The sequence below is a fragment of the Mus caroli genome, unplaced genomic scaffold, assembly GCF_978045245.1.
Source record: "Mus caroli unplaced genomic scaffold, Mus_caroli_1 scaffold_14, whole genome shotgun sequence".
Classification (NCBI taxonomy): Eukaryota; Metazoa; Chordata; class Mammalia; order Rodentia; family Muridae; genus Mus; species Mus caroli.
Window position 1 is genome coordinate 86,212,969 of NW_028227269.1, and position 16,536 is coordinate 86,229,504.

The window sequence follows — 16,536 nt, forward strand, 5'->3', positions numbered from 1 at the left end:
TTCTTCGAGGATAGTTTAAGCTAGGGAGCAGAGGTAACCTAGCCACAACCATGGCTAGAACCTCTTGTGGGCTTCCTTGGTGACTTGGCTGCTCAGAAGCTGGGGTCTTTCATGAGTTGCCTTCCCTGCCAGCTTACCTCCTTCCTTCCTTCCTTCCTTCCTTCCTTCCTTCCTTCCTTCCTTCCTTCCTTCCTTCTTTCCTTCCTTGCTTCCTTCTCTGCAAGAAAGCACATCCCTCTTGCTTTTGGGATTTCACTATCTGCCTTGACATCCCTTGGTGGGTTGTAACCTGGAATTTTAAGCCAGATAAGCCCCCCCTTCTGGAAATTGTGTTTCTTCCGAGTATTTTAACAACAGCCACAGAAATGAGACTGGAACGAACAGATGATGTTTACTAGTGTGGTACTAGCCTTGGTCCAGAAAAATAACAGTGAGTTATGCTAAGTGTTAGAGGTAGCCAATATTTGAGTCTTCTTCAGGCACTATGATATAGGTTAATAGGACTATGAGGGGAAAGGTAGAATTTGAAATGGATGCACACAAGAAAAATACCAGGGGTGCTGTGTGTGTCCTGTGCTCACCATAGCAAAGTAAAGTCTCAAAAAGGCTGGGCTTGGGGATCCCAAGCTTTCAGTTAGCTTTCATTTGTATGTTTTTAAATGTCATTTGTAAAAACTAGCAGACATGGGCTGGAGAAACAGCTCAGTTGTTCAGAGCATTGGCTGTTCTTGCAGAGGACCTGGTTTGGTTCAAGATGCTTTGTCCAGTAACTGCTCCCAAAGGAAAAGTTAGTTCTCTCAAAGGGGGTCTCATTATGTACAAAACCACTCTTAAGGGAAAGCCCCATACCCAGAAGGAGATGGCCACCACAAAATGAACTCAGTAGTGTTTCTGGGGATGTTGTTGTTATTGTTAATTTGTTTTGTCCTATTTTGGATGGTTGGTTTGTTACTAAGCCTTTGTCACATCTTAAGGAGATGGAGATGAACTTTCTGGTTGGCCTTTCCTCCTCTGTTTTCACTGGATGCAGCAGGACTTCATGTAACTGTCATATGTTTCTATGTCAACTGCTTTCCTGTGTTATTTTGTGTCCCAAAGTGGATCTAAGTAACAAAACCTGTGGCTTCTTTAAGCTTTCATTCATTTTGTGAACTGCAGAAACATTTTTGTAAGAGTTATTTACTTTTATGAGAATATGCTAGCTGTCTTCACACACACCAACCAGAAGATTGCATCAGAACCCATTGCAAATGGTTGTGAGCCACCATGTGGTTGCTGGGAATTGAACTCAGGACCTCTGAAGAACAGTCAGTGCTTTCAAATGCTGAGCAATCTCTCTAGCCCTGAAATTGTTTTTGTCATATTCCGACCATGTCCATTCAGACTGCAGCAGTGCATATTTGTGCGTGTTCTAGTGATATATTAAAGGCATGATCAATACAAGTAACCTTATAATGTTGGGTACTCTAAACTTCTTTAAACTATTCAAATGGTATCTGAATCTACTAAGTGTTTTATGAAATCTTAGACTGCTCTTTTTTATATAAAACAACATCCCTTGGAAAGATAAGATGAAATTTTAATTAAGCTATTCAATCCAATGTTGAGTGCAGAAATTTTGATCAAAAATTATTTCTAGATCTCAGGGCAAGACAGCAGTGGTGAATTCCAAAAAGCACGTGCAGAAGCCTCCAGGGCAAGTGAGAGGAGGGGTTCCGGAGTCCCCAACCATGGCCGCTCAAGATGCTGGTGTCCCCACGGAGAGTAAAACCAAAAAGAAGAAAACTGGGACCCAAGCCAGCCTCTGCCACACGGGCATGGTCCACAAGAAATAAAAAAGAAAGACAGAGGAAGACCCAGCCAGGCCCAGAGGGAAGGAAAAGGTTTGTGCAGACAAGAAGCTGCTTGCTAGTAGCCCCAGGGGCAAGGCCCAGGGGCCTGAAGGAACCAAGAAAAAGTCATCCTCTGTGACCACAGTGACCAGCCCAGGGAAATGGGGGCTGGGCCGCACTTCCAACACGGGGCCCCAGGACTCCAGGCATGATCCTGGTGCACCACTGACCTGGAAAGGTGGCAGTGCAAGGAAGATGCCTTCGGGCAAGTTGGTGGAATACAAGGCCTACTCCCTGAATAAAGGAGCCCCCCAAGACACCCCTAAGATCAAAAAACACAACCTGAGACACACAGAGCTATTTGGGGCTGAGAGCAAGGAGAAGGACTCAGGAGTGGGAGTGGGAGCACCCCAGGTCTGGCCCCCGACCCTGCCCAGCATGAGCTCAGACTCAGAATCAGACTCTAACTCCAGCCTGGGGCTGGAAGAGATAAAGTTTCCCATTTGTCTCAAGGCCTTGCCACCTGTGTCCCCTGCTACGCCCTCCCCATTGTCATTCTCATCCTCGTCCTCGCTGTCCTCAGGAGCCAGCCAGTGTGCAGAGGAGGATGTGGACTACTCGGCTCTGGAGCAGGAGGTGGGCTTCCATGTGGACCCTATGGAGGAGTGCCTGAAGATCTTCACTGAGTCCACCAGCCTTAAGATGGAGGAAAAGGACTGTCTGACCCAGCAGCCACCCAAGGTGAAGGCTGAGGAAAAGATGCATGCGGGCCTGACCACTTCATTCCCAGGGCAGAAGAGGAAGGTCTCACACCTTTGCATGCCAGGCAAGGGGGCAGAGGCCCCAAAGAAGACCCCCGTGACTCCTGAAGCACAGCCCCCAACTTCTCAGGAGGTGTGGTACCTGCGAGCACAGCAAGCACTGAGGGAGTTGGCCAGTTGGCTACAGGCCACCCCAGGGCCAACTGAGGGGCTTTCCTCTGTGCACATCTCAGTGCCAGGGGAGAAGAGGAGGATTGTTCACATACCCAACTCCCGACTGGCTGCTGCCCTCACAGGTTCCAAGAGGGTGCTCCCTGCCAGCAGCAGCCAGGTTTCCCACAGTCCCAAACCTTGCAGTCAGCCACTGAAGACACCCACGCTGTCAGGGATGGCATCTAAGATAACAACCACCATCACCCCCAAATGCATTGTCCACAGCCCATCACTCCAGAGTCTAAAGAAGCCCGTTATCCCGAAAGAATTTGACGGCAAGGTCCCCACTGTTGTCCGCCAAGGTTATCTCCACCTGTTCATTGAGGAGTTTCTCAAGTTCTGTTCGTCCAAACAGGAGGCCATTGAGAAGGCCCTGAACGAGGAAAAGGTGGCATATGTCCTTAGTCCCAGCAAGAACATATACTTGAATGTGGTCGTGAACACTCTTAAGAAGCTAAGGGGGCTGGCCCCCAACACCATGCTCAACCTCAGCAAAGCCAGTGGCCACAGGGTTGTGCCCCATGAGGTTGTACTGGGGGGCAAATTGGCAGCTAAAACCAGCTTCTCACTGAACAGCCCCAGCAGCCAGCAGGTAGAGGAGCTGAGAGCACTGATACCCACTGCCTCTGCAGAATTTGCCCTGTACAACCACCTTAGGCAGTACTTACTCACTCAGGAGCAGCTGAAGGAGAATGGCTACCCCTTCCCCCACCCAGAGCGTCCAGGGGCTGCAGTCATCTTCACTGCCAAGGAGAAGAAGCCCAAGGACCCCTCCTGCAGAATTTGCCATCGCTGTGGCATTGAGTTCCCTGTGTCCTCTGCGGGCCGCTGTATGCGGAGTGCAGAGTGTTACTACCACTGGTGGAGGCTGCAGCTGAATCGAGTGGCAGGGGGCTGGGAGTCCCAGTATGTGTGCTGCTCAGCTTTGGTTGGCTCTGTAGGCTGTCAGGTCGCCAAGCAACATGTGCGCGATGGCCGGACAGAGAACCTGGAGGGTTTTGTGGGCACCTTCAAGAAGGAGCTGCCCAAAGATGCCCATGCAGGGGTCTTTGCTCTCGACTGTGAGATGTCCTACACTACATATGGCCTGGAGGTGACCCGAGTCACAGTCGTGGACACAGACTTGCAGGTCATGTATGATACCTTTGTCAAGCCTGACAATGAAGTTGTCGACTACAACATCAGGTTCTTGGGGGTGACAGATGCCGACCTTGTGGACACAAGCATCACGCTGCGGGACGTGCAGGCTGTCTTGCTGAGCATGTTCAGTGCAGACACCATCCTCATTGGACACAGTCTGGAGAGCGACCTTCTGGCTCTCAAGGTCATCCACTGCACAGTGGTAGACACATCTGTGCTGTTCCCACATCACCGGGGCCTAACCTATAAGCGCTCCCTGCGGAACCTCATAGCTGACTACCTCAGACAGGTCATCCAAGACAATGTGGATGGGCACAGCTCCAGTGAGTATGCCAGTGCCTGTATGCAGCTTGTCATCTGGAAGATCCGAGAAGACGCCAAGACCAAGCCAAGACTCCCACCCAACAGTACCATACCATCCCCTTCTTCCAAGCCTTGCTGCTCTTAGCCGGAATCCCTTAGCCTAGATGCCCTTGGCCTCTTTTCAATTTATTCAATAAAAAGTGACAGCTGACCACGTGCCTCCAGAGCTTTTGCTTCAGGTCTGCAGTGAGGGCCCAGAGGTAGGGCTGAGACCAAAGCTCAGTTGAACTCCACACCCGTTGAACATGTCACCACCTCCTCCCCCAGTCCTGTCCCATGGAGCCTGCTGCAGCCCAGGGCAGAGTTGGCCTAGCCTCTGTGCCCCATTTAGGCACCCCTACTCCTACCCCAGCCCACCGCTTCAGACAGTGGGCTCTGCCTTCTGTTCCTTTGTATATAAAGCAGACAACAGGAAAAGCCCTCATGGTTTGACACAGGGGTTATCTCTTTTTATTTTACACTATTATTTTTATTAATTTTTAATTTAAACCTGCTAACCTGCACACCTCCTCCTCACTTGAGGGGTCCAACACTGGGGCTGCTGGGATCCAGGGGCTGGACCCCTCATAGTCAGTCCCATGGGCCTGGATGTTTGCCCTGCCTTGGGGGATAACTTCCAGAGCTCACCCCAGCAAGTCAGGAAACTCCAACCTCAGAGCCAAGCCAGCCTTTTGACCTGGTCTTCCAGGGCCTCTGGGTTATCATCCTGCAGGCTACTGCCTCCCTCTGTGAGTAGGAACAGAAATAAATAAAAGTTTATATGAACTTTAGATTTCATAGTGTGTAGTTCTTTGGGGCCAGACAGGATCTGATGCATGTCTATGTGGCCCTTGTCCCAGTGGCCAGGGTCAAGAAAAATGCAAATGTTTCCCTTGCCAAAAGCAACACTCACCCTGTGGGTGGGCCCATGCTACCCAGATGTGGGAACTTTGTGAGACAGCACCAAGCTGTGTGTAGGCTGTCCCTGCCAGCCCGCCCCTGAAGGCACCTTGCTGTTGTCCCTGGTGCAGGCTGATGGCATGCCTTCACTCCTTTTTGCCTGTTATGATCTGTTACTCAGACAAGGTCCAGGGTGGAGACTAGGAGTCCCTGCTGCCTGATGTCCTTTGAAAGGGCCTGACCATCAAGGCCACTCTGTCCCCATGTCAGGAAACAAGTTTTGTAGTACTCATTGGATAGGTGAACTTGGCTTGATTGGCAGCCTCTAGGCAGTTATCTGTGGGCAGAGTAGACTGACTGGAGTTAGATCCTTGCAGGATAGCTGGGTTGTGATGTTCAGGGTCCTGTGAGAACCCAGTACAAATGCTCCCTCCCTCAAGCCACTTGGAGGGGCTGCAAGTCCATGGCCAGAGCAGATTCCATGGGCTATCCACATATTGGGCATGCAGGGGCTATCCACATAGTGGGTATGCAGGGGCTATCCACATAGTGGGTATGCAGGGGCTATCCACATAGTGGGTATGGAGGGGTTATCCACATAGTGGGCATGCAGGGGCTATATGTTATATGTCTATGATGGGCATTTCTGAGACCTCCTTTGGCAACTGTGATATATGTTAATAGGATTATAAGGGGGATGGTAGAATTTGAAATGGGTGCACACAAGAAAAATACCAGTGGTGCAGTGTGTGTCTTATGCTCACCATAGCAATGGCCAAAAGTAAAGTCTCAAAAAGGCTGATCTTGGAGAACACAGAGCTTTCAGTTAGCTTTCATTTGTATGTTTTTAAATATCATTTGTAAAAACTAGCAAATAGGGACTGGAGAAATAGCTCAGTTGTTCAGAGCATTGGCTGTTCTTGCAGAGGACCTGGTTTGGTTCTAGACACTATCTCTAGTAACTGCTCCCAAAGGAAAAGTTGGTTTTCTCCAAGGGGGTCTCACTATGTACAAAACCACTCTTAAGGGAAAGCCCCATACCCAGAAAGAGATGGCCACCACAAAATGAATTCAATTGTGTTTCTGGGGATGTTGTTGTTGTTAATTTGTTTTGTACTCTTCTGGCTGGTTGGCTTGTTACTAAGCCTTTGTCACTTCTTAAGGAGATGGAGATGAACTTTCTGGTTGGCCTTTGCTTTTCTATTTTCACTGGATGCAGCAGGACTTCATGTGGTTGTCATATGTGCCTATGTCAACTGCTTTCATGTGTTATTTTGTGTCCCAAAGTGGATCTAAGTAACACAACCTGTGGCTTTCTTCAATTTTTCATTCTTCTGTGAACTGAAAAAAAAATTAAGAGTAATTTATATCTATGACCATACTGTACCTGTCTTAGACACAAGAACCAAAAGAGGGCATAGGTACCCATTACAAATGGTTGTGAAACACTGTTTGGTTGTTGGGAAGAGAATGCATGACCTCTGAAAGACTAGTCAGTGCTTTCAAGCATTGAGCAATCTTTCCAGTCCTGAAATTGTTTTTATTATGCTCCAAGCATGTCCATTCAATGCAGGGGTACATATTTAGTGTGTTCTTGTGATATATTAAAGGCCTGAACACCAAAGAGCTGGTAATCTTGGCTACTCTAAACTACTCAAAAAATGTATTAAAATGGTATCTGAATCTACTAAGCGTTCTATAAAGTCTTAGACTGCTTTTTTATGTAGAATCATATTCCTCAGAATGATAGTTTCAAGTTTTTTATTAAGCTATACAATTCAGCCACCTAGGAGGAACAGAAATATGAACTAACCAGTAACACCAGAGCTCCCTGGGACCAAATTACAAATTAACAAAAACACATGGAAGGAGTCGTGGCTCTAGCTGCATATGTAGTAGAGGATAGCATAGTCAGTCATCAGTTGGAGGAGAGGCCCTTGGTCCTGTGAAGGTTCTATGCTCCAGTATAGGGGAATGCATTGGCCAATAAGCAGGAGTGGGTTGTTTAGGGAGCAGCAGGAGGGTAGAGAATACGGGGGTATTGGAGGGGAAACTAGGAAAGGGGATAACATTTGAAATGTAAATAAAGAGAATATCTAATTTTTAAAAAGCTGTACAATTCAATGTTGTATGCAGAAATTTTGATAAAATATTATTTCCCAAGATTTCCAATGAAAACTTATTTAAAATTTTTATTTTGTCGTTGTTAAAAGGTCAATGCATGAACTGCAAAGGTAAAGGCGTCCTGCTGCATTTTGTCACTACTGGGGAGACTACAACTCCCTGAGCACCAGGCCAGAAGCCGAAGGACTATTTTGTAACTATCAGAAGCCTGGACTCTGGGACATTTTGTGGCTTGTGGATCTTCTATACTTACATCAGTTGCTTTCAGATCTACCACTCTGAGATACTTCCTGGCACCCATCCTAAGAGTGTAGTAGCTCTTGGAACTGAGTCACAGCCATTGTGAGTCATTGTCTGCCAGGAGTCCCTCACCCGACTGCTGTGGTTGCCTTTTCCATCATGCCAAAGAATAAAGGCAAAGGAGGCAAAAACAGGCGCAGAGGTAAAAATGAAAATGAATCTGAGAAAAGAGAGTTGGTGTTTAAAGAACATGGGCAAGAGTATGCTCAGGTGACCAAAATGCTGGGATGTGGACGGTTGGAAGCAATGTGTTTTGATGGTGTAAGGAGGCTGTGCCACATAAGAGGAAAGTTGAGAAAAAAGGTTTGGATAAATACCTCAGACATTATATTGATTGGTCTACGAGACTATCAAGATAACAAAGCTGATGTAATCTTAAAGTACAATCCAGATGAAGCAAGAAGTCTGAAGGCCTATGGAGAACTTCCAGAACATGCCAAAATCAATGAAGCGGACACATTTGGTCCTGGGGATGATGATGAAATCGTGTTTGATGACATTGTAGATGATGCTGAAGACATTGATGACATCTAACCTAATCTAAGCATGCTATATTCCAAGTTCTCTGAAGATAGTTCAACACAATTGGCATTTGACCTTCAGCTGTTAAGTAAAACTTCATTTGGCATGAGTGTGGCTTGTTAATGCAAGTTGATGACTTTTATATTTTGAAGTATTATATTTGTTTGAAACCTAAGATGTTGAGTTATTTATCTTAAGTGACAAGTTAACACTTTGTGCTTATGGGTATAACTGAACTTAGGGCACAGCAGTGTGCACTGTTAAGGGACTGCCATTCCATTTGTGACCTTTCATTTCTGGCCCTCATTGTATACACTCCCTTGATCCTTTAAGTTGTTTCCACCCACAAGTTTTCACATATTACAGTGCAGTTTTAAAGTTAGATGGGTAGCAATTTTGAGTTTTAAAAATTAGGCATTGCAGAAATTAAATGCTTAGAGGAGATGATCATTTTCTTGTGTTTAAAAATATAATAGTGGACAATGTTCATATATAATCTTGTAAGGCATACTTAAAAAAGAATGAAAATAAAGAGAAGTAAATCTCTTCTGATTCTTGCATAGAGAAAATTTCAAAGCAGGTAGCTGTTAAGAGCATATGAAGTATTGTTTACTTTGTAAAGTAGGTAGGTCCTTTATGTTAAGCCACTTTCAAGAAGTTAGCTTCTGTATTGAGGGCTTGGAAAATGAATTACTTAATCCTAGCACTTGGGAGGCAGAGGCAGGTGGATTTCTGTGTTCAAGGCCACCCTGGTCTACAGAGTGAGTTCCAGGACAGCCAGGGCTACACAGAAAAACCCTGTCTTGAAAAAACAAACAAACAAACAAACAAACAAACAAAAAAAACAAAAAAGGAAAATGAATTACTGTGTATTGAGTAAAGTTAGTTACATAATTGTACAAGCTTACTTTTCCTCAAACTAAGCTTAGGTTAATGGAAAAGGAGACACAGCTTAATGAAAATGAGGTTACTGTTTTCTGAATGGAGGAGTCCAGAAGCAGAGACACATTAAAATCATGTTGGTATATAAAAATTTTTTCCTTTTAATATGTTCATTATATCTCTGGTGTACAATGAAAATAAATGATTACATGATTTCTGAAAAAGAAAAAGATCAATGCAGTCTGATGGTCTCTGCTGGCAAACCAGGAGGGGACTCCCCAACACAAGCCTGCAAGTACTATGATCACCAGTGTCTGCTGTGCTACCAGGACATTTTAGAAGAATGCAGGTCTCTTCCCAAACCATCTTCTTACTCTGGATGGGTTGTAGATAACATCCTCCCCAATACCGCATGGTACTCACAAGAGAATGCTGCTTACTCTGATAATTCACCCTAGTCTGAATCTGTATCAGGCCTGTACCAATTCTCACTACTTATAGAGTTGACTTTCTAGGATAGAGTTCAATATAGCTCATGTATCTGTATGGAAATTTACCACCTTCTTTCAACCATTCTGATTTTTCCTACCCGTTCTTTTTTTGGGGGAGGGGTGAGACAGGGTTTCTATGTATAGCCATGACTGTCCTGGAACTCACTTTGTAGACCAGGCTGGCCTCAAACTCAGTAATCCGCCTTACTCTGTCTCTGGGAGTGCTGGGATTAAAGGTGTGTGCCACCACGCCTGGCCTTTTTTTTTTTTTTAAAGACTTATTTATTTTATGTATATGAGTACTATAGCTGCCTTAAGACACACCAGAAGAGGGCATTGGATCCTATTATAGGTGGTTATGAGCCACTATGTGTTTGCTGGCAATTGAACTCAGGACTCTGGAAGAGCAGCCAGTGCTCTTAACCACTGAGCCATCTTTCCAGCCCCCTTTCCAACCTGTTCTACTTCATTCCTTTCTTTTTGTCAAGATTTATTTTATTGATGTATATTTGTATGAGCTTTATGTATTCAGGTGCCTACTTGAGATGGAAGATACCATGAGTCCTAGAGCCATAGTAGCAGGCAATTATGAGCTCTATTAACGTGTCCAAAACTATTCATTAATTTGAGTAATTAAACTAATCTTGAATTTCCATATCTGAATTGTGAATTAAAATATTCAAAAGTTTTTGTAGTACAAAAAATTAAATGCTTTAGTTATAAATGATCTCTATCAATATACACAAACTATATACTTCAGACAGTCACAAAAGTGTGAGCAGAAGGCTTATCAAAAGACATTTAATACAATTAGTTTTCAACAACCCCTTGGTCGTCCATATCTACAAAGAAACTCAACCAAAACCCACCCAAATTCCACATCACATAAAAGCACATACTTACCAGAATTTTTAGCAAGTATGGTTTGGGAATTCGTTTTTGTTGTTGTTTTTGTTTGTTTGTTTTTAAAAAGTCCACCAGGGCAAGTGATTTACAGTTTAACTGCCACTGTGAACTGATCTGGACATGGTCCAGACCTGGGACCTCTGACGATCTACAGATGCTAATGATTTAGATCTACTTGAAGAATCATGTTTTTAGCACTTCTCAGGCACAGGAGACCTACTACCAGAAAGGGACTTTCTCCAGCTCTGGTTTTTAATAACACAAATAAATGTATGGTGCCAATGTAGACCCTGCAGATCAACCAGCAGGTAGATATCTCCAGTCAGCACAAAGACCTCCTGAATGTGGACCTGGTTGCCTTCCAGCCCCTGGACAACCAGCTGTGTGGCCTCATTTCCAGAATCATTCACAGCACCTTTAAGAGTGGCTATTCCACAGCAGTGAACCAAGCTGAGGCTGAGCTGGCCCTGCTGGAGATGCTGGACCTCGTCTTGAGTTTGGAGCAGAAGATCACTGGAGCCTCTGAAGTGAGGGAGCAGGAGGCCCTGGTTCAAGTGGAAGGAGTCACAGGTTCATTGGGGTACAAGGGCTCCTGCCCAGAGCTCTGTAGCCAGCCCAAGTGCAGCAGGGACACAGATTGAAGACCTGCAGGTGAAGGTACAAGATAGTAAAATGCAGTGGTACCAGCAACTTCAGGATGCTTCTGCCAAATGTGTGTTTCCCTTTGAAGACCTGGACAGCAACAAGGACAGTCAGACCAAAACGATAAAACTGGACTTGCAGAAGGCAGCCACCATCCCACTCTGCCAGATCTCCAGCATTGCAAGTTCAAAGCTGAAGGAGGTCTTTGACAAGATCGATAGCCTGCTGTCTGGAAAGCCTGTCCAATGGGGTGGGCATCCGGTGCCTGCCACTCTTAACCCTGAAGGGCTGGACTTTGTCCAGTACAAACTGGCAGGGAAATTTGTGAAACAAGGGGAGGAAGAAGTGGGCTCTCACCATGAAGCAGCATTCCCCATTGCAGTGGTGGCTTCTGGTATCTGGATGCTTCACCCCAAAGTGGGAGACCTCATTCTTGTTCATCTCCACAATAAGTGTCCATTCTCCATGCCTTTCTACTTACCTTTCAAGGAAGAGATATATTTGGAGGATTCGCAACAGATGCTTGGCTACCAAGTGATGGATTCCAGAGTTGAGAAACAGGACAACTTTCTAAAACACATGTCTAGAACACCCTCATGAAGCAGTACCAGATCCAGTTCTGAAAGATGATACTTCTCACCCAAGAGGACTACTTGCCCAGAGTTGAAGCCATCACAAGATCAGGACAGATGGGCTCTTTCAAATGTTTCAAGCTGTTCTTGGGGAAAACTCTTCAATACAGAGAGGTTCATGTCCACATAGGCTTTCTGACAACCTCCTTCTGGCACTCTCAATGTCCTTTGTAACACTGTGTAGCAGGACGGGCAACAATATAAAGCTACTGACACAGCAGGTTTGGAAGAATCATGTCAGATGGAGAAATTCATCAGTGTGTTTTTATATATCTGTACCATTGAATGAGGCTTTTAGGGCTGGAGAGATGGCTCAGCGGTTAACAGCACTAACTGTTCTTGCAGGACTCCTGAGTTCAATTCCCAGCAACCACAGGGTGGCTCATAACCATCTGTAATGGGATACAATGCACTCTTCTTGTGTGTATCTGAAAACCGCTGTAGTTTAGTCATGGAAATAAAAATAAATAAACATATTTTAAATGAGGGGTTCATAATTCACAGCCTTATGTCAGTCCCTTGTCAGGTTTCATAGTTTTATAGGTGTTACAGACAGATACAGAACTGGCCTTTCGGACCTAAAGCTTTACTACAGAGCAATTGTGATAAAAACTACATGGTACTGGTATAGTGACAGACAAATAGACCAATGGAATAGAATTGAAGACCCAGAAATGAACCCACACACCTACGGTCACTTGATCTTCCACAAGGGAACTAAAAACATCCAGTGGAAGAAAGACAGCATTTTCAACAAATGGTGTTGGCACAACTGGTTGTTAACATGTAGAAGAATGCGAATCGATCCATTCCTATCTCCTTGTACTAAGGTCAAGTCTAAGTGGATCAAGGAACTTCACATAAAACCAGAGACACTGAAACCTATAGAGGAGAAAGTGGGGAAAAGCCTTGAAGATATGGGCACAGGGGAAAAATTCTTGAATAGAACAGCAATGGCTTGTGCTGTAAGATCGAGAATTGACAAGTGGGACCTCATGAAACTGCAAAGCTTCTGCAAGGCTAAAGACACCATCAATAAGACAAAAAAACCACCAACAGATTGGGAAAGGATCTTTACCTATCCTAAATCAGATAAGGGACTAATATCCAATATATATAAGGAACTCAAGAAGGTGGACTCCAGAAAGTCAAATAACCCCATTAAAAAATGGGGCTCAGAACTGAACAAAGAATTCTCACCTGAAGAATACCGAATGGCAGAGAAGAACCTGAAAAAATGTTCAACATCCTTAATCATCAGGGAAATGCAAATCAAAACAACCCTGAGATTCCACCTCACACCAGTCAGAATGGCTAACATCAAAAATTCAGGTGACAGCAGATGCTGGCGAGGATGTGGAGAAAGAGGAACACTCCTCCATTGTTGGTGGGATTGCAAGCTTGTACAACCACTCTGGAAATCAGTCTGGCGGTTCCTCAGAAAATTGGACATAGTACTACCGGAGGATCCAGCAATACCTCTCATGGGCATATATCCAGAAGATGTCCCAACCGGTAAGAAGGACACATGCTCCACTATGTTCATAGCAGTCCTATTTATAATAGCCAGAAGCTGGAAAGAACCCAGATGTCCCTCAACAGAGGAATGGATACAGAAATTATGGTACATTTACACAATGGAGTACTACTTAGCTATTAAAAAGAATGAATTTATGAAATTCCTAGGCAAATGGATGGACCTGGAGGGCATCATCTTGAGTGTGGTAACACAATCACAAAGGAACTCACACAATAAGTATTCACTGATAAGTCGATATTAGCCCAAAACTTAGGATACCCAGGATATAAGATACAATTTGCTAAACGCATGAAACTCAAGAAGAATGAAGACCAAAATGTGGACACTGTGCCCCTTCTTAGAATTGGGAACAAAACACCCATGGAAGGAGTTACAGAGACAAAATTTGGAGCTGTGATGAAAGGATGGACCATCTAGAGACTGCCATATCCAGGGATCCATCCCATAATCAGCTTCTAAACGCTGACACCATTGCATACACTAGCAAGATTTTGCTGAAAGGACCCAAATATAGCTGTCCCTTGTGAGACGATGCCGGGGCCTAGCAAACACAGGAGTGGATCCTCACAGTCAGCTATTGGATGTATCACAGGGCTCCCAATGGAGGCGCTAGAGAAAGTACCCAAGGAGCTAAAGGGATCTGCAACCCTATAGTTGGAACAACATGATGAACTAACCATTACCCCAGAGCTCTTGTCTCTAGCTGCATATGTATCTAAAGATGGCCTAGTCGGCCATCACTGGAAAGAGAGGCCCATTGGACTTGCAAACTTTATATGCCCCAATATAGGGGAATGCCAGGTCCAAAAGAATGGGAATGGGTGGGTAGGGAAGTGAGGGGTGGTATGAGGGACTTTTGGGATAGCATTGGAAATGTAATTGAGGAAAATATGTAATAAAAATATTAAAAATTAAAAAAAAAAGAAAAAAAAAGAACTGGCCTTTCTAATTTTCACAAGTTACAAGGACTTGTAAAAAAGGGCACTTAGCACTTAGCTGCACCCTTTGTCTCTCCTTCTAGTTCTCAACATTTTAAGCTGTTTTCAAATTACCATCTCTAATTTAGATGTGCAACTGGTGGACTAAGTCCCACATTCTCAGGAATCTCATATGTGGACAACAATGAATAATTATCAGTAAGTGTAAGCCCATTTTTTCTGGTCCAATTAGTTTGTAGTCAGCTGTCCTCAATCATCTCTTATGACTCTGAGACATGGGCAAAAAGACCACCAACAGATTGGGAAAGGATCTTTACCTATCCTAAATCAGATAAGGGACTAATATCCAATATATATAAAGAAATCAAGAAGGTGGACTCCAGAAAATCAAATAACCCCATTAAAAAATGGGGCTCAGAACAGAACAATGCATTCTCACCTGAGGAATACCGAATGGCAGAGAAGCACCTGAAAAAATGTTCAACAACCTTAATCATCAGGGAAATGCAAATCAAAACAACCCTGAGATTCCACCTCACACCAGTCAGAATGGCTAAGATCAAAAATTCAGGTGAAAGCAGATGCTGGCGAGGATGTGGAGAAAGAGAAACACTCCTCCATTGTTGGTGGGATTGCAAGCTTGTACAACAACTCTGCAAATCAGTCTGGTGGTTCCTTAGAAAATTGGACATACTACTACTGGAAGATCCAGCAATACCTCTCCTGGGCATATATCCAGAAGATGTGCCAACCGGTAGGAAGGACACATGCTCCACTATGTTCATAGCAGCCTTATTTATAATAGCCAGAAGCTGGGAAGAACCCAGATGCCCCTCAACAGAGGAACGGATACAGAAATTATGGTACATTTACACAATGGAGTACTACTCAGCTATTAAAAAGAATGAATTTATGAAATTCCTAGGCAAATGGATGGACCTGGAGGGCATCATCCTGAGTGAGGTAACACAATCACAAAGGAACTCACACAATATGTACTCACTGATAAGTGGATATTAGCCCAAAACTTAGAATCTCCAAGATATAAGATACAATTTGCTAAACGCATGAAACTCAAGAAGAATGAAGACCAAAGTGTGGACACTGTGCCCCTTCTTAGAATTGGGAACAAAACACCCATGGAAGGAGTTACAGAGACAAAGTTTGGAGCTGTGAAGAAAGGATGGACCATCTAGAGACTGCCATATCCAGGGATCCACCCCATAATCAGCTTCCAAACGCTGACACCATTCCATACACTAGCAAGATTTGCTGAAAGGACCCAGATATAGCTGTCTCTTGTGAGACTATGCCGGGGCCTAGCAAACACAGAAGTGGATGCTCACAGTCAGCTAGTGGATGTATCACAGGGCTCCCAATGGAGGAGCTAGAGAAAGTACCCAAGGAGCTAAAGGGATCTGCAACCCTACAGGTGGAACAACATTATGAACTAACCAGTACCCCGGAGCTCTTTACTCTAGCTGCATATGTATGAAAAGATGGCCTAGTTGTCCATCACTGGAAAGAGAAGCCCATTGGGCACACAACCTTTATATGCCCCAGTATAGGGGAATGACAGGGCCAAAAAATGGGAATGGGTGGGTAGGGAAGTGGGGGGGAGAGTACAGGGGACTTTTGGGATAGCATTGGAAATGTAATTGAGGAAAATATGTAATAAAAATATTAAAAATTAAAAAAAAGAAAGAAAGTTACCTCAGCCTCTCCAGGAAGATCCAGCAATACCTCTCCGGGGCATATACCCAGAAGAAGTTCCTATTGGTAGTAATAACACATGGTCCACTATGTTTATAGCAGCCTCATTTATGATAGCCAGAAGCTGGAAAGAACCCAGATATTCCTCAACAGAAGAATGGATACAGAATATGTGGTACATTTACACAATGGATTACTACTCATCTATTAAAAACAATGGATTTACGAAATTCATTGACAAATGGTTGTATCAGGAGGATATTATCCTTAGTGAGATAACCCAGTCACAAAAGGAGTCATTAGATATGCACTCACTGATAAGTGGACATTAGCCCAGAAACATAGAACACCCAAGATACAATTTGCAAAACACAAGAAAATCAAAAAGAGGGAAGACCAATGGGTGGATACTTCATTCCTCCTTAGAATAGGGATCAAAATACCCATGAAAGGAGTTAGAGACAAGGTTTGGAGCTAAGACTAAAGGATGGACTATCCAGAGACTACCCCACCTGGGGATCCACCCCATAATCAACCCAGACACCCAGACACTATTGCATATGCCAGAAAGATTTTGCTGAAGGGACCCTGTTATAGCTGTTTCATATGAGGCTATGCAAGTGCCTGGCAAATACAGAAGTGGATGTTCACAGTCATC

The 16,536-nt window shown here is 44.4% G+C and overlaps 1 protein-coding gene and 2 pseudogenes across 1 annotated transcript; all 3 read left to right on the plus strand.

Moving 5' to 3' along the window:
- The window catches only part of LOC147001285 (mRNA export factor GLE1-like), a 62,682-nt pseudogene extending 50,821 nt beyond the window's left edge, over positions 1-11,861 (plus strand).
- LOC147001288 (RNA exonuclease 1 homolog pseudogene) lies at positions 1,731-4,394 on the plus strand (annotated as a pseudogene).
- Positions 7,685-8,146, plus strand: LOC147001289 (eukaryotic translation initiation factor 1A-like). Its single transcript, XM_085830155.1, has one exon. It carries the CDS (start codon positions 7,712-7,714, stop codon positions 8,144-8,146), a length of 435 nt encoding a protein of 144 aa, XP_085686281.1. The 5' UTR covers positions 7,685-7,711.
- Positions 11,862-16,536: the final 4,675 nt, after the last annotated feature.